Raw genomic sequence first — 18,904 nt, 5'->3', positions numbered from 1 at the left:
TTCTTAGAACATATAGGCAGGCAAGCAACTCTGTCCTAAGTAAAAATAGATAAACATCTTCATAACATAAAAGGTTTATTTTAATATTTAGAAAATATGTTAAAAGAAAACAATAGCTAATCAAAATAATAACAATGATAATACTGATAATTATAATAACAACAATACATGGTACACATTGTTATTACTACTACTACTACTATAATGAAATAAATAAAAACCACATTTAAAAATAGTAGATACAAATACCAAAACATTTATGAAGTCATACTGCTGGCCCTTTATCACAATACAAAGTGTCTCAACAAGGTGCTCGTTCAATTGTAAAGCCCCAGTCACAAGGCTTTTCACAAACTAAAACCAATCCTGCGCTTTTCATTTGGAAAAAATGCAAGAGATTATATTTATAAGGAGATTTGGATGTAAATAAGCAGACAAGAACAAAAATAAAAAGATCACAACATGCATTTTTAAAACCTCTTTTTTCAAGTGAATAGAAAATGCATTTCAGGTATTTGAACAGCTCCCAGAGCAACACCCATAGAATCAAGTTTTGATAACAGATGTAATGTACCTGTCAAAAAGCGTTCCCTCTCTTTTCCATTCAGAGGTTTCTTGGCTGTGGCTGCTTCATCTTCAACAGTAGCTACATAATCCAGCAGTCTGGACACCAGCATTACAACCCAACTGATCATGGGAATATCTAAAACTCCTTCAAAATAAACAAATTTCAGTGCTTTAATAAATTTCTGAAGAAACAAATGTCACATATTTCACTAGGCCACAAAGACTCTACTCCCGTCTTTTTGTTTTTTAAAAGGAGAGTGAGAGTCTGAGCACTTATAAATGAGGAAAGAAATCAGTATAAAACTTAGGTGCAAACAAAAATGTCATCGTTCCCTTAGTCTGATTAAGTCGGATGTCAAAAGCTTCACCTCAACTGTTCAAGCTAAAAATTAAGCAGCATTCTTCTTTAAAAACAGTCAAAAATTTAATGTCTAAATTTCCTAAATAACAAATGTATAGTGACAGCTGTTTGCATTAAAGCATGTGAAGTAGATATAAAATTCTACAGCATGCAACTCCTCCATCAAGCAGGGCTCCAATAAGATAGTTATAGCCATGCATACTGATACCTCCATCTTTGCTTCTCCATGAGTGTATTTCATGTAGCTATCTGAATAAGTTGCAGGAAAGCCAAAAGTGACTTCAGACTAGATGAGCCACACTGGTGGTACTAACGACTGGCTAATGCCTATTTCAGTCTCACACTTTAAATGCTGTACTTTTGTACAGGCAAAAAGGAAAAAAACTTATCTTGCACATCATGCAAGAAAAATCTTTGTGCAAGTGGAAATCCTAATGAACAGTTCCAAAGTGAAGTCATGACTGCTCAACAAAACCAGAAACCTACAAATAATGACCACTTAATTACAGTCATTAAGCAAATGGCATAATTCTACAATATCAATACAGCAAAGACATCAGCACTAAAGGTTACACCCACATTTTCATATCAGTGTGCTGTGCTGAGCCACATTTAACTACACTGTGCTTTTCATGCACTGACCTCAAAAAAGCTGTAATTAATTCAGACTATTATTAAATGCAGATCAAACGAGAAAACTAAGGCACAGAAATGATCCATCCAAAGTCACATGTAGCTGCTGGCATCCAAGCACTAGGATGCAGCCTGACTTGTTAACAGCAGTTTCCTTAGCACACTCAGACAGAAAGCAGCCCATGCCATGGAGGCAGAGGAAGGACCCCAACAGGTCCATAACAGGACCTGGACTGGAACCACAGACTAAATTGCAAGAACAGAAATGAGGCGCACTGGTGACTGCTACACACCTTTTTGGTTGGCAGAATAAAAAGAAAGGATCCTGCTGTAGAGTGAAGTACACACCTTTACATACTTCTGTTAAAACAAGACCATTTATTTTCCTTTTATCTCACAAAAAAATCTCAGCTTCTATCCCTCCCTCCCTCCAAATGTATTTTGCTTCTTCCTTTTTTTGTCTTCTGGTCTCAACGTTTGTAACTTCTCTCCACCCCTAACACTCACCTCTTGCTCTGATTTTCCTTTGCTTTTTCACTTTTTCCCCAGTAAGTATTCACCCCTTTGACCCTAATTTATATGTGACAGTTCTCAAATAGGAATGTCTTCTGCCATACCTGATGCTTCCACCACACATAATGTTGCCCTAGTACTCACCTGTACTGTCCAGGAGGAAGGAAGCTGGAAGACCAGCAAATAAAGCTCTGAAGTATCAGTTACTTCTGCTTCCTAAAGTCCTCCATGAGGACAACTAGTAAGGCAAGAGCTATGAAAGGAATTGGAAGCTGTGGGGAGAGTGCAAACAGAGGTAGAGGAGATGTAAGCTTGGGTTTGCCTCAAACTAGTTAGAGACTATAGCAGGATATGGCCCCGATAGAGAAAGCACATGGCAGATCAGTGGGAAGCACTAGGACAGCTTCTGACCCCAGCTGTAGGACTGTTAACATCAGGACACAAGGGAAAACTAAGGACAGAGTCTCAGCTGGCACTTCACAGACCTCACAAGGCTAAGAATTTTAAACTTATCTTCTATAATGCTTAGCTCTAATGCTATAACAAATAAAGTAGCCTAGGGTGTGATGTTTTCAAAAAAAAGAATTTGCATCAACCTTGGGGTAGTTAAGAGAACACTCAAAGAAAATCAAGTTCGCCGGATATAATTTCAGTAAGTTTTTACGATCAAAAAAATGTAAATTCCTTGTAATTACAAAAAGCCCCACAAGAACAAACTGTGTAGCTGCAGAAACCATGCAGATACACTAAACAAACTTGTTTTGGTATCTGTTTCACCTCAAAAACTTGAAACTTACAACGGAGCTCATGAGCAAAAAGGTGCATTTCTGTCCAAACCAAATTAAATTCCAAAGTCATTCACTAGAGCTGTCTATACGATGAATGTTCCCCCCACTCTGCCAAAGCTTCCTAGCTGAACTATAAATAATCAAATAGATTTTGCACAGTTTTAATGAGGTGGGGGAAGGAATCTCTTTTAGTACCTAAAGAACAAGAAGATTAATCACATTTTAAAAGACAACTGTGTTTCAGAAATATAGTAAACAAGCAATTTCTTCCTTTAATACACCAAAAATTGTGAGTTAGTCTCTCAGTTTTCTAGTTTATAATGAATATGAAAATAATCTCCCAAATTAGAAGGCTACCTTCAGTTCTTCTGTGCACAGGTAAATGAGGTTGCAGTGGTGACAGCAGGTTATCCAGGAGATTAAGTAAACTTTCTAAAACACCACTGTTGCTAAGCGATCTTTGGCCAATGCAAGAAAGCAACATGAAGACCCTAAAAATAAAATTCACATATTTAAGACTTTATTTATTTTTCAGAATCAGTAACATCCTGTAACCCCCCTTATATAACAGTATTGTCCTAGGCTTTCATCTGAGACACAGACAGGTTGCTACAAAAAGCAGTACTGCAGCCCAGCAAGTAGACTGGATTTCACATCATTGTTAAGGTTAATGCAGCATTTTAGGGTGAACATCTCTTTCACCCTCAAGAGGTCAGCAGAGTCTTCCACATCTGAATCAAGATCTCATCCATTTTATTTCCTATTACATATTACTGATAGCAGGGAGAGAGAATGAAATCTATGGACTCATTCTTGAATTAATTAATTTTAAAAAGATATGAAAATATAGATGTTGCTGTTCAAAGAAGGCAGAAAGCCTCTAAACAGCAAATATGTTTGATTAAAATAAAATGTTAATATTTAGAATATTAAAGACCTCAATCAATAATCTGAAATAATCAATACATCTAGCATACAGTGCTCAACTCTTTATATTCTTGCTCTTATCTCAGTGCAGTCTTTTGCAGTGAATGCTAATAATGCACCTTCCAGTCTTAATCCTAAGTTCAAATACTGGAGAAGAGCAGCTGATGAGGGTACATTTAAGCCTGATGAAAGAGAAGGCCATTTATCACACTGGACAGTAATCCTGCTACGTATGTGAAGATCTCCAAATACGAAAAAAGCATAAATTTTTGTGGGGTAAGAGCCAAATAGGTGCAATAAATAACTGCAATTGGACATTTATCATCTGCAGTACTTTTCTGGGTCTTAAATCCGTAAAAACCATGGATAACTACCCTTCAATCCCATTTTGTCAATTCCAGTGATAAGTTATGAATAATGAAATTACTTCACTGATCCACAGGTAATGTATCAATATAGATTTATACCTTACCTGTCTTGTGGAAATATGAGAAGTTGTTCTGAATTGTATAATTCCTGCAGTACATTTGAGAGGAACTGGCCCCACCACCTTTCACCTCCGCAGAGCTGAACCAGCAGGAGGCCAGTATGCAATCGGATCTTGGGGGTTCCACTGATGCACAGGTGTTTAAATAACTCTTCACAAGCCTGAGCATGAAAAGTACTCTGCAGAACCACAGGAACCGAGTGCCCTTTTAAGAAAAGAGAATACCTCTGTTTAAAGAGACAATGACTTGAAAACATAGGAAGAAGTTCACAGTAAGTTTTTGAAACTACTACAATTAGACTAATTGGCACAGGAGTAAAGGAGGTGGGAGCATATGAGGAGATGGTGAGTAGGTAACTCAAAGACCAGGCCATTTGGTCAAAACCAAATCAGTACTGTGTCAGTGCACATATCCCACAGAATCTACATGAAACAAAAACCAAACCACCATCATGTTTCTGTGCCAGTTTGTTCTAAAAATCACACAACAACTTATCAATGGAATAATGTTTTGTTTTGTTTTGTTTTTAAACACCACCAACTCCTACACAGATTTTTCAATTTCAATTCGCCAAGACTTCTTTCAATGGAAAGCTTAGGAAATAAAAATCTTTACTAGATATCAAAAAACATGAACTAACTAGAAATACTGTTTTTATGAGTTCACTACCACCACCACTCTTGAGGCAACTTCTGCTTCCTCGGCCCACTTCTAAGTGCTTAATCCACCCCCAGCATTGCACAGGCCTCAGTGCTCACAGATCCTTTCACAAGGTGATTCTGCCTGTGAAAACCAGTCATTAGTCATGAGTATTCTGCCTGGGCAGATTTTTGTTACTTCAGCAAACTGGATCATCCCAGGAAGGATCAGATGACTATCTGAAAAAGGAATATGCAGCCAGGACTACACAAAAGCAAGAAGGACGTTGACACTTTCTCCTATCCATTCAGGAAGTTGTTAGGCCAGCTTGGTGCCACTGGTAAAACTTTACAATGTATGCAACAGCTACTAAAATCACAGCAGATGCAGCTTAGAGCAGCCTGGTCTAGTGAAAGGTATCACTCTCCATGGCAGGGTGTTGGAACTAGATGATCTTTAAGATCCTTTCAAACTCAAATACCATTCTACATTTCTATGATTCTACATCTCAACATAGTTTAAAGGCTTAATAGTAGAAAAGTGCAACTCAAGAAATAGAAATACTTGGAAATTGTTTCTACTAACATGACAAAAAAATAAAAAACTCAAAAAATACTGACCATTGGACGAATGAAGCAAACTGAGCAAAGTATCCAGTAGGTATCTAATGATGGTGCGTAACTGTTCTGTGGATGACATCTGAATCAATTCTTTTGGATCAGATTGTTCCTTCAGTGTTTTCCTGCTTGCACCTAAAGCTACTTTGAGTCTCTGAACAGCATGGTGAGCCAAGTTGAGTTGAAGCTGCAGCTGAATGCAGTCCTGGTAAGCAGAAAATACTCTGCTGTCCTCTTCTACTGCCTTGTCTGGCTTTCTCAAAAAGTACTGGGCATTGTTAGCACTATTGAGTGGTGGCAGGTCAATACTCTGCAGAAGGATTTCTAACCGATGGCAGGCCAAATTGTACCTAAAGGGAAACATTCAAAAACCACAACTCAATACACATTAGCAAACTGCAATACATTTGACAATCACCCTGCCAGAAGCCAACTTCTGGTCCGTTGTCAATGCACTGTTAAAACAGACACAAAAAAAACCAGTGTAGTCTTTAGTCTTTATTATTGCTATAAAGACATTCGCAACAACTCTACAAGAGCCGAGTATTTTTTGGTCTGAAGAATATAATGGGAAGAAAAAAAATCTGTAACATTATGATATCCCAGTGGTTTACATTAAAATAATTAGCAAATACACTTTTTTTTTCTGCTAACCTGCACTGTATGTCTTCTTGCAATGCAACCATCATTGCCAAATGTTGATCAATTTCTGGCTGATTTGCTGATTCACCTTCTCCTCTGAGGGGATCATGCATCAGTTTCAGCTCATTTTCATAGGGTAGGATATAGGTATGACCGTAATAAAATCCTAATGGGATTTTTGCTCTGGCATTTGTGCTACCATATCGACCAATAACAGTGATCTGAAAGAAAATGCAGCTATATTGTAACACCATCAAAACAGGAAAAATAAACACTAGTGTAAAATACATTAAAAATTTATAGCCAAAAAGAGTTTGGTCTGAAGATAGCTTAAATGAAAGTTCATGTACTAACAAACAGCAAGATGTTAAAAGATCCTTTTACCTTCATAAACCTGCAAACTGGGGGCGGCAACAAGTCATGTAAAATAAGTGAATGTGTGCTAATGTCAGTAGCCACTACCAGTCGCCTTCCATCCACTTCTTCTCCTAAAGTCCAGATGTCAATGGACAATGAAGCCAAATCTCCACAAGTGGGAATCAATACATCTGTCAGTAATATAGGTCTTCCAAAATCCAGGGTCACAAATCTTCTTGCTCCTAGGTTAGAAAGACACAGGATTGCCTGAAAGACCAGTGTGTGCTAACCAGCAAGACACGTTACTTCTCAAACAATAAAGCCATTTTTTATGTATTGTTTAAAAGGTATATAAAGGTTTATGCATTGTTTAAAAGGTATATTTGTATACTTGAGGCTAATAATAGCTGCATAATCCCAGAAATTCTCACTACAGCTTGAACACTGAGAAGAAAATTTTGGTGTCAACTTAAATGAAGCTTTTTTCTGCATTACTTTTGAACAGGTGCTCTGTTCAGAGATCCAACATATTCCCCAAGACTCCAGGATTTTTCAACTATCATTAAGTGCTATGTCTTAAACTCATAGGTATTACAGAATACAAACTGAGAAATATCTTTACTCTGGAAAGCTAAGAGAGACTGTAGCTAAGCAACTTATTAGAAGTCTCAGAAAACAGTCCATTGCTTACTAGAAGATGTATTAAAACTACTATTAGGAATTGTGGTTTTTACCTGAGTGCATTCGCTCTATAATAATTGACTGATGAGGTGGAGGTTGAAGAAAATGTGAAGCATGAGATATTGCAAGAGCAAGGCCAGATCCAAGTGGAGCCTGAGGAGTGGAAAAACATCAGTAAAATCAAGTGATTAAAATCTATGCATTTATTGTGAGCTTTTAAAGATGTATCATTTTGACAACACTTCACTACACTTAGATTTGAGCACGAACCACAAAAATATATTAACTACTAAATTCAAAGGATGAATAACTCCTTACACAGTTAAGCTAGCTCAAATAAAGAGAAACCCTATGAGGTACTGTAACAATACTACCTTGTTTTTGCAAGTTCTTTGCTCATGGTATAAGTTTAGCAATACAGTTTTCACATCTCACCCAAATAAATATATATTTACAAGCACTCAAGTACAAATTAAGATCCTGGTAATGCTTACAGCAACTTGTTTCTCTAAGAAAAAGAAAATAATTACCGTTCTAGACTTGCTTGTATTTTTGTTATGTGCTGCAAGGTTAACTGTTGGGGGATCAATGACTGAACCAGGAAAAAGCTGAGCAAGCTCTGCATTAATGACAGCAGAAACTGCTTCATTAGGTGGAGTCAAAGGTGGAGTCATGAAGAGAGGAGTTGTTTTTGGTGTGGGTGGAATGACATCTGAAGGATGAATGAAGAACCCTGGAGCTGCTACTGTATTAGAAGGCACAGAGTTGTGAACAGGACCAACTGCTGATGCTGCTGCTGCCGCTGCTGCTGTTGTCTGATGCAGTTTTGCTTCCAGCTTAGCTTTCTGTGGAGAAGATGAAAGCAATGTATGTAGCAGATAATACTACTTGTGAACATGGGAGTATTGAGCCACAAGTTCAACTTCGATTATACAACTGGGGATTCGATAAACCTAAGCTACCTTCAATACAGCCAAGTTGGATGACCAACTATAAGCTGAAAAATTAAACTACTAAACTATTTAATTTGACTCACAAGCTGAGAAACATGAGTAATTATATGGAATAATAAAAATAAAAAAATAAAAATCCTACACTGAACAGCAAAGTAGAGTCAACAAGCCAAGCACTGGCCAAGTAAGAATGGCTTTATGACTGGCACTTCCCTCCACCCCATGGTGAGCAACCATGCTTTTCATTTTGGTATGCTTTTTCAATTCAGACTGATATACTTACTTATGAAGACTTAGGTTTTATTACAAACTCCCAACCCACCCTTAAAAAGACAAAAAGCTAAGTCTGAAAGACCAAAGCAGCATGGGAGATGCTACCATCACTTTGCTAAGAAGGGCAAAGCGGAGTGCTGAGCAGTTCCTTCCTGAAATACACTATGGATAAAAAAAAAAGGCAACTAGCTCTGCAACTACCTTCTCAGCTTTCGAAGTTTAGAGACAGCACTAAAAAGAGCCAAATGGCCTCCAACCTGTTGCTGAAGCTTCAAAAGCTGCTGCTGTTTCTCTTGCAGCACCTGGAGCTGTTGCTCGGCTGAGGCCATTGCATGAGAGAGAGACTGCAAAGCTACCTGGGCTGCTGAACTCAGTGCTGTCGAGGCTTCCCCAACTGTTCCAGAAGAGAGGCCACCAACTGCTGGGGTAACCCCAAAGGTACTCACTGGCATGAAACAAACAAACAAAATAAAACACCTATGTAGAAATTATAAAACGCACCTTTAATTCCTTATTAATTGTTCAGAGTGATGCAAAAACAAGGGAAATATCTTTTCAATCCAGTTCTTGCTACAAGGTAACATCATCTTGAGTTACAAAGTATATGGTTTATAGACTATACACTTGGTCGTACATGTAACACTTGGATTACAGAAAAGCCACCTATTGCTCTGGAATTCTTCCACCACAAAAGCTTTTAAGGTAAAGATGCAAGCTTGTATATTATACTCTCCAATAGAAAGAAATGGATTTAAGTTAATATTTTAAAAATTTACTTTGTTTGCTAGGATCCAAGAAGTTTAACTTCACATACAGAAATTATTTAAGAAAAAACAAATCACAGACAAAACATTTCAACATTTGCAAAACTACAAGCAATCAGTTAGTCAAACAGTGCCATTATGTTCAATTAAAAATGTACTATGGAACTATGTTAAGTAGAAAAAATGAAAAATTGTATATACCAGTAAACGTACTTGCATCGTCCCTTTCTATTCTAGTTCCATCACTTGTTGAAACACAGGTGAAGTGCAGAGGTTCAACTTCCAGAAGTCCAGTAAGGGAAGTAAAACTACCCTCAGCAGCTGCACAGCTACTTATTTTCCCATTTCCTGAAAAAGAAACATGTATCTGCAGTCAGCCAATGTTTTCTTCATAGAGACATTTCAATTCATGAAGTGTCAAAAGGGACAACTAAATACAATGCATATATTTTATTAGTTCATGTTGTAGAATAAATATCTTAACATTATCACATCCTCAATATAAATGGGGATTTGCTGTCAAATCTGAAGAGAGCATATTAATAAGTCAAATTGTCAACCGTGACAGAAGCGTAGTATAGCCTTCTTAATTCCAGAAAAAAATAGTTATATGGATGCTCTATTCTTGTTACACTGAAAGCAAATTAGCTTGCAAAAATATATTGATATTAACTGAAAGGAAGAGGAAGAAACTGTCAGACCAACTAAGATCATACACAAATTTTGTATAAAACCCAGACTATTAATCAATATCCAAACAAATTCACAGAGTTGTATGGAGAAAAGGACAGGAAGGAGAAAGATAATAGCATACAAGAGAAGGAAAGGAGTCACTATGACTGATGAACACACTTGCTATGAAAAGAATTTCATAAAAATTATCCAGTTCTTTAGGACATTGCAGGGCCCACAGATTCACTTACGAATTAACATGAGAAGATAGACACAAATATACTTTTGCGGTATTTTACCTCCTCTCAAACAGAAAAAATACCTCATTAAACCTTTATATTTAAGTAGAAGAATGCCATATGGCAGCTTCCCAACTTCAGAAAAAACACTTAGGTTCCTCTGCCTATGTGGGTGTTGCTAGCCTAAATGAATACTAACACAGCTCACAGAAGTTACTTGAAAGAGGTGACAGATGATTCCTAGATGACTGACCCAGGGAATGAGAGCAGCCTTTCTGTCTAATCTCTGCCCTGAGATATTCCACAGGATAAGAAAATAACAGATTTAGAGGCTTTTTCTTCTTGTCCTTAGGCCACAGGAAATGTAAAAGATACCATGAGCAAGAGGCTTCAGCTTGGTTGGAAAGTACAGAATCACATCATCAGGAAAAGAAAACACTATAATAGAGATTTACCAATTCTACCACAATCAATCACTGCTAAACATACATACCTGATAGAACATCAGACAAATCAATTTCATCTGACTGTACTCCAATACTGCTGTTGTACACATTTTTACAAGAAGAACCACATATTTCCAAATCAAACAGAACTGGATCAAAAGGTGAACTGTATAATCCATATCTGCAAATAAGACAAACAGCACCATTCACACAATAAGAACTCACACAAAATTATTTACAGTAAAAGACCAAGTATTTTACCATCTGGATTTATTATATTCCAAACTATTCTGTTCATTCATTTGACACATCTTAGAAATTATCACTTGCTTATAGTTCATTAAAATTATTTATTTGATGGCATTTTCAAACAGCTAATAATGCTAAGTAGGTAACTCTTCATTACTAAAGGGTTTTGAAGATGTAACACTGTCCTGGAAACATGACACACAATCACACTAGATGTGAAAATAGAACTACAAGCCTTATACTGTGAGCCACGGCAAGATACACACCTGCATATGGTAAATGAGACATTAGTCTGAAGTCAGTAAAAAGACAATACTGTTTCAAAACAGCAGAAGAAATTCCACCTCAGCTTGTTCTTCCAGCTGAAGTAAGAATTAAAAAAGGAAATGCTGCTGGGCATACCAATCAACACTTGTGATAAAGACCTCAACAGAAGAAAACTCACAGCATTTACTATGGCAGTACTGGAGGACAAAAATAGCACCATCACTCAAAGTAGTCCCAAATCAATTAGGGTTTTATAAGCTAAATTCCAAAGTAGTATCAAAACCAGTGGGGTTTTTTGTTCGTTTGTGGTTTTGGTTTTGTTTGGAAGTGGGTTTTTTTGTTCTGGGGGTTTTTTTAGTGTTTACCAATACCTATTACCAGCAACTGAAAAGAGGAAAAAAATGGAAATCAGGCTAAATTACTAAGCCAGAGCAGAAAGAAAGAATGCATCTGTATAGACACAAAAGTGAAAAACATAACTCTGGACTTTGGCAAGAGACAGAAGAAATCTGAAATATTTTCACATACACTAGCAAGGGCAGTAAGTTCTTCCACCCCCTTTTCCCTCTGCCTCCAAGCAGTTTCTCTTTTCTTTACCAGCTGAGGTAAAAACCCCCAACATGCTGAGAAGGTTGGAATGTTTAAATGTCTTTTTGATCAAGTAATTACAAAAGTGTAAATGTCTACATGAATACAACACCAGCAACAAGGTAAAAACAGATTCTAGACTTCTCTGATTGCCAAAATGTTTCCACATTAGCTGGGGTCAGTGCTTTTGGCCATACAATACTATGACTGTAATTATCAGAAAATGATGAGTGATCTTACAAAGGGCAGATCATCTGAAAATTAGAGATCAACCCCATGTAACATTACGTTTTCCAACCAAGTTACTTAGAAGGCATCAAATTTAAAATAACTTTATACTCAGAATAACACAGGATAGACTTGGTTGCCCTTTACAAGGCATGGATTAGACAGGACGAGTGCATCCTGCACATCTGACAAGACTGATGTGTTTGCTGCCGGACCTTTTTTTGCACACCAGCCAAGACAACATGCTCCTGTAAAGTGGCTACTAAAACACACAAAAATGCTCAGGCAAAATTCAGTGCAGTACCTTTGCAGCTTGCTTTAGACATCAGATTTAAACATTCAATATATCAGGTCAGCTCAACACTAACACTGATTACTTACATGTTTTAAATAGAGAGTTTGATTTATTAAATAAGCAGGTGATAAAAGGTCAAAATTCTGCAAGAGCATTTTAGAGTAGAATCAGAATTTGAACATACTGCAGAGGGTTTAATTTATTCTGTCCAGCCCAGATTTATTTCAACAAGCATAGTGCCTTTTACCCGTTCTTTAGCAGCAATGATCAAGTTCACAGTTCTGAGCTTCATTAGCAACCCTTTTCAAAGAAGTATATACAAGGTACACCAACAAAAAAACCAAAGACTAAATCAAGAACATAATGTAAAAACTCAGCAATCACCTTACTCATCTGTGCAGTAATGAACGCAAACTACGTGAAATGCCTCTTCTGTTTCATCCATGAGAGCCCTCAACTAGAATAATGTGCAAAATTTTGTGTACCACAATGCAAGGAAACAAGGACCAAAGAAGCTGAGGGAAATGCTTTAAGAATGACTACAGATCTGGAGAATACAATCAAGATACAAATACACTCCAGACATCCAGAATTTGTTTAGAATGATAGAATCTGCTCTCCAGTGCCAATGTGGGGAGGACACAAGCACTAAACAGAGCAGCAGGACAGTTTTCAGATTAGATGAGAGCAGGAGACAATTCAAGTGCAAATGATAACGATACTTAAACTATGTGACACCTTAAAATATTTAGAATAATTTAATTCCATGACTACATGAATCTGGTACTTTCAAGAACACGCTGGAGAAATTGTTTTAGATTTGCCAGAGAGAAAACCAACCTGGTTTTTTGTAATTCAGTCAAAAATCCTATCTAAAATCCCTTTTCTGTTGTTTTATGAACTGCAAATCATATAACACACCCTACTGGCCTTATCCTTTCAAGTTTTACTTGATTTATTGTACCACATGATAGTAAAATGAGTATTATTTTCCCATGAATGCACAGATCTGTTAATTAGACATCTGCTTTTAGCTGATTACCAGATATTAGCCTATTGCACCTGGGACCAAGGATAAAGAGGAAAAACACAATAGTATAAACTCTGCAACACAAATGTACACAAAAAAGATACAATACAATTTGAAAAAGAAAAGGTTAGGGGAAAGTGATGGCTGCCTACTAATTTATCAAAAAATAAACACAAAAACCAAAACCCAAAAATTACAGTATTATCTCGATCCATAGACATATGAAAGAAAGGCCCACAATTTTTTCCTGAATTAGTAAACTAAATCAAGAAATAGTCAGTCCTTGCTAGAGAGCTGTTGTAATCAAATAAGGGATTTGCTGCTACTCTTAAAACTACCTAGAGGGTTATGGAGTTAAAAGAGAAAGCAAATTAAGTTTCAAGAAGAAAATCAGTAAAACACTATCTAGAAACATTCAGATTATCTAAGTGTGAAGGACACCAAAAATGGGCTCACTTCAGAAACCTTCCCTTGCCATGCAGACAGCATGTGCTCACCAGAAGGTGATCTGAAATGTCACATGTACCAATTTCAAAAGTGGGCAACTGGAAAGGAGGAAAACCTTTTATTTAAGATATGCTGTTTAAAGAAAGTACTTGGAAGCAATTTATACAAAGGAACAACTCAATTCCCACAGAAAGGTGCTATTCTCATGTCAAGTATAATTTTCACTTTTTTCTCCTCCGTTTGGTCCAATTCACTTATTTTTTCAGAATTCTAAATTTCTTCAGATACCATTTCTATTGCTGGGATAAGTCTTCTAATCAACTGTAAGGACTACAGATGAAATAAATTAACAACTAAGTGGAGGAATGCAGTAGACAGCAGGATAAGGATCCAAATATAACACCCGAGACTAAGTTTTTATGAAGTATTTTGGAATTATAGTTCTTTAATAACAAAAGCAAAAATTAACATATATTCTCCCTCTCCTACACCTTCCCTTACTACATTTTCTATTATATTTTCAATTTTATCTGAAAATTCTGAACTAACCTCCACCAAACTTTTTCTACCTTCATCTTGCTTGACTTTGAGGAAAACTCTTGCACCCAAACCACAACTGAAAGAGATGTCAAACAGCAGCATTTTTCCTTCACCAAAATGCAGCTTTGGAAATTGTTACCCAGCTGAACCATCAGAAATTTCCTTTTCATATAATGTAAATCCAAAGTTAAATGGCCAGTCAGTTCAGTATGGAAAAGATGCAACATCACAGTCCTAAATTACAGTGATATGTAACTCAAAAGAAGAACCTGCATTCCCGGTAAATTACTCCAGGTCTCTACACTTAGAAGTGCCTTTGGAAGAAATAGGTTAAATGTACTGTCAACTTACTGAAAGACTATAGCTTTGTGAAGCACTGTGCCAAAGCAAAACTATTCAGTATACTTAATTCCTTCCTACAGTCAAAATATGACATGATGTGTTAGTCCTTACACTAAAAATCATAAATACTAACTTAAGCATTGCACAGACTTCAAACACCACATAGATATTTGCTAATGTAAAATGTGACATAGCAATTAAATCCAACTTTAATTTTGCACAAGTTAAAACTGTTTTCAGAACTTTAGCAAATTAATCCTTGCTCAAACAAATACAGCAAAGTGTAACACACAACCTTTTTCAGAACGCCAAAGGATGGTGTTAGATGGGTCTTAGGCTTGTTTTTATTAAGTTGACAACAAACTCATTCTTAGTACCTTGTTTGAAGTAACGCTTCCATTGGTGTTAGGCGATCCTGCAGCTGCCGCGACACCGCAGTCAGCAGTGACGCACAAGCTGTGCTGCATCCTGCCAAATCTTCATCTTTTACATAGTTCAGCAATACAAAATACCAATACACAGATCCTGCATTAAAAAAAAGTTATTTCAGGTGAAACATGATATAAATTTTTCACTGAGAAAGCATACTTTGAAGGATAATCAACAGAAGTGATCATTATCTAATTGTCTGAATACAGACTAGGAGATATTCTACCCCTTCCCCTTCCTTGAGAGGCTTCATTAAGAATCATTCTGCAATCATAAGTTTCTACAAGTACTTCCAATTCTCTTATCAACTAACACATAATTGAAGGAAAAAAGGTTTCCCAAGAGACAGCTTTGCACACTTCCTTCATTCTTCCTGCTCACAATCATTAAAATGCTCTTGATACATTAAGGGGCTTGGCTAGGGGTTCCAATCTCATCAGAGACAAGCCATACTCCAGAGCCAACTCTTTCCCTCCTTTCATCCTCTGTTTCTGGCTACTGTCTTCTTAATCTGTATTTGCTGGAGGTACAGCTTCCATACAAATAACTTCTGGGAGCGCAGCACTGTGGTTCTGTGCAGAAACACAAACTTCAGCTTCCTCCTTCTCCTTCCCTCCCTGTGCATTCCACACCCTCTGTAGCACTGTGTTATGTGTTTTGACCTGGGTAGTAGCACAACAAGCCTTTTGGAATGCAAATTAATTTTTCTATAAGACTCATTGGTGATGCCAAGCTAGAAACAATTCAACAATATCCTAGTGTGAAAAGCAGGCCTTGCCACCCAAAATACAAGGGTGAAGTCATCTTCCCACTCCATCTGGCATTCCAGATGATTCAACAAGGTGCTAAGAGACTTTTACACTGCAATATAGGTAAGGAAGAAATTTAATTTAGTTAAAATTTCCTTCTAGTGCAGAAGAATCAGAAGTGTAATGCTAGTTGGACATCATTTGGATAGCCAAGTTTCCTGGCTGTCTCCTAATTTTAAAAAATAACAGACCACCCTGCCTGTCACTTATGTCAACAGAACCTGTTTTTGCTAAACATCTTTCAGAATTATTAGAAAACTTACTTAAATTCTTCAAAAATGTCAGCCTTCACGCTCTGGTTTAAGCAAGCCTATTTGCTTAGAATTCCACCAAATGCAAACGTCTATTTCATGACCAGACCACTCCAAGGAGAATTTTGTACTAACTGAACAATTAACTCATTCTAATTTCACAAGAGAGTCCAAGAGAACTCAACAAACAACAAATGCACCGTGTATGTTTACAACAAGAAACACTGCATACGTACCACCTGTGGCAGCAGCAGGCAGAAGAGGCATATTGTCGAGTAAAGCTTTTAGAAGAACTGATCCAAACCCTTGTTGACTCAGGTCACACCTGCCATTGCTACAAAAAACACAGACACTTTAACATTTAAGGAAGTAAGAATGAAGAATGAAATCTCCTCCAGGAGATGACACTGAAAGACTGGTGTTCTTTGCAGTCACACCCTAAACACATATTTCCTGAACAGAACATCTACCAGGTCTTGTTGCTTTATGAATTCAATGCCAAACAGCAACAATCAAAATGTTCAGTTCAGAATGCATGCAAATCCCCAAAATACATGTAAAACAGAAATAAACAAAAATAAATATATGCAAATAACTAGCACTGACCTGATGCATAGTGCAAGAAATCGTGCACATTTGTGAGCTATGCTCCGCCCAGCTTCAAAGAAGCAAACACGTATAATATCAGAGACACATTTACGTGTTTTAGAAAGCAAACTGTCATTTCCTTCCTTTGAGCTGTGAAAACAAGTTGCATACTTTAGAGAATAATATAAAACTCTTTTTTTTTAACCAAACTGATAGTGAGAAACAGCCATGATAATTTGAACATAATTCCTCCCTTACCTGCCAGGGCCATTTGAATACACTCCGGCCAACCAACAAAGTGTGTCGAGTACAAGACTCTGAGCATGTTCTGTAGTCAGACCATCCTCTGTCTTCTTGCAAAGAGTGGTGAGCAGCTTCTCATGGAACTCTGAAAACTGTAACATGGCACATCGTTGAACTCTGGGGAGGAGGGGAAAGAAAGAAAACCAGAATTAACCAATATGGCCATTCTCCAGCTTTGGATCCTGTCTTCAGAGCAGCAAAAAAAGAGAACGCTAGATCAAAGTAAAAGCAGTACACAAGCATATGCAATGTTTTCTGTGCACACATTCCCAGTCATCCTACTTTCTGCTTACAGAACTTCCTACATTACAACAGATCTACCAAACGTCTATGAAGTTTTTCTCCCTATTAACTTTTCTAGAAACTTCTAAACCTAAACAACTTTTACCATCTACAAAACTCTTAACAATTGCTTACACAATACCTCTTTGCACCCTCGTTGACCTCTTTAAGCCCATTACAGTCAGTGCCACCACTGCAGGGTGGCAGCTGGTAATACACTTTAAATACAGTATTCTATATTGTATCTTGGTCTGCAGTACCAAACCAAAGACTTCAACCACTTCTTTGTTAGCTAAATTTGATTCTAAACTTTTGGACAAATAATATCATTTATGCTGTAAGAAACAAGGCAATGTGGAAATAGAAAGGTAATATGCTTTCTTCAAAAAAATTTTGTTTTAACAAGAAAACTGATTTACACGTGCCTTTTGAAGTCAGGCAAAAAAACCCACTCTGCATAAAATTTCATGCATGGTGTTATTCTACCACAACTTTCACATCATAGTGCCCTCTTACTTGCGATTTACAGGATTTTCCATACAAAATAAGCCTATGAAATAACAACTTGAAACAGTATCTTGACCTGAGCTATTTCAAGAACGAAGCTTTTGATGAGAAGCATAACTAAAGCTATATTTCTTCAGAATTAAAAACCACCTACTAACCTTTCCTTTGAAATTGAAGTTTTTTTAAATCTTCTAATTGTTACAGAGACTTCTTGAAGTAAGTCACAGCCTCGCAGATTATCTGATTTTCTTGAAGAAGTAGTGGCTTCAATTTTGCTAGATGGCTTTTCCTTATATTTTTGGGAAAAATAACATTCATAAATCACATTGGTTCTGATTTATTTTTATACCTTGTTCAGTGAAATACAAGCAGTTTGCTAAAATCTCTCAGTTTGAGCATTATACCAAAATAAACAATTTTTATTCACTAATTGTTTTAATATAGAACAATACACATGCACACATACACACCTTCACAGAAGGATAAGACCTATCAAAGACTGAAAGTACTCAAGGGAACAGAAGTTTCAAAAACAAGTGTTCAGAATGTGAAAGTGGCAGAACAGACCTTTTCAATTCAATCTGCACAAAAGAAACAACTTAGAAATGTTGAACTCTAATTCTTGAAGGTGTCAACACAGTGTCACCTTTTTAGAAAGTACTTTTTAATGGATCTTAATTCTGCTCACAGCTGCTTTGTTTTGAGATGACATGAATCATACCAAGTCTACAACTACCAAACGTATCTTCCTTGGATATTCATTACCTTGCTTGCTGCAACTTTTGCCAACAATGAAGCAAGTGAATGGCCCTTGTTCGTCTGAGGCTTTAGAGGAGGTATTCTAACCATTGGTCTAATGCCACCATTGCAGATTTCTTCTGTTCCTCTGTCATTCACTGCTTTGACATGAATTAAAAATGAACGATACTTGCCACCAGCCATGCCTAAAAGTAGAAAAGAAAAAAGGAGGAGGGAGAATTCACAGTTTAAACAGATTGTAAGTTGTAAACAGAACAGATCAACCATGTTAATTACAGTAGCTCACCATCTATTTGAAACAGCAACTCACTATGGTGTTATACAACAGAAATTGTCAATGTAAAAATAAATAACAAACCTATGTCTGACTACAGAAATACAAGATGCACTTCAGTCACACAGGCTTCATGCAAATAGTAAAATAAACTGG

The 18,904-nt window shown here is 36.9% G+C and overlaps 1 protein-coding gene across 5 annotated transcripts in view; it reads right to left on the bottom strand.

Moving 5' to 3' along the window:
- Positions 1–18,904, bottom strand: part of BIRC6 (baculoviral IAP repeat containing 6) — a 173,497-nt gene that overhangs the window by 106,201 nt on the left and 48,392 nt on the right. For 2 of the 5 annotated variants that reach the window (XM_064414806.1, XM_064414808.1), the window contains exons 16-32: positions 18,481–18,659; positions 17,874–18,004; positions 16,882–17,043; positions 16,642–16,773; positions 16,272–16,369; positions 14,924–15,071; positions 10,608–10,741; positions 9,405–9,551; positions 8,697–8,884; positions 7,744–8,058; positions 7,267–7,366; positions 6,560–6,774; positions 6,188–6,396; positions 5,537–5,883; positions 4,262–4,481; positions 3,220–3,353; positions 575–712 (exon numbers count right to left, since the gene is read on the bottom strand). In XM_064414806.1, the coding sequence (XP_064270876.1) occupies positions 575–712; positions 3,220–3,353; positions 4,262–4,481; positions 5,537–5,883; positions 6,188–6,396; positions 6,560–6,774; positions 7,267–7,366; positions 7,744–8,058; positions 8,697–8,884; positions 9,405–9,551; positions 10,608–10,741; positions 14,924–15,071; positions 16,272–16,369; positions 16,642–16,773; positions 16,882–17,043; positions 17,874–18,004; positions 18,481–18,659 (2,997 nt within the window). The remainder of the gene's footprint in view (positions 1–574; positions 713–3,219; positions 3,354–4,261; positions 4,482–5,536; positions 5,884–6,187; positions 6,397–6,559; positions 6,775–7,266; positions 7,367–7,743; positions 8,059–8,696; positions 8,885–9,404; positions 9,552–10,607; positions 10,742–14,923; positions 15,072–16,271; positions 16,370–16,641; positions 16,774–16,881; positions 17,044–17,873; positions 18,005–18,480; positions 18,660–18,904) is intronic. The other 3 variants (XM_064414809.1, XM_064414807.1, XM_064414810.1) reach the window with 3 other exon arrangements.

The sequence above is a fragment of the Passer domesticus genome, chromosome 3 (genome assembly GCF_036417665.1).
Source record: "Passer domesticus isolate bPasDom1 chromosome 3, bPasDom1.hap1, whole genome shotgun sequence".
In the NCBI taxonomy this organism is placed as follows: domain Eukaryota; kingdom Metazoa; phylum Chordata; class Aves; order Passeriformes; family Passeridae; genus Passer; species Passer domesticus.
This window is presented reverse-complemented; position numbering and strand designations above follow the sequence as displayed.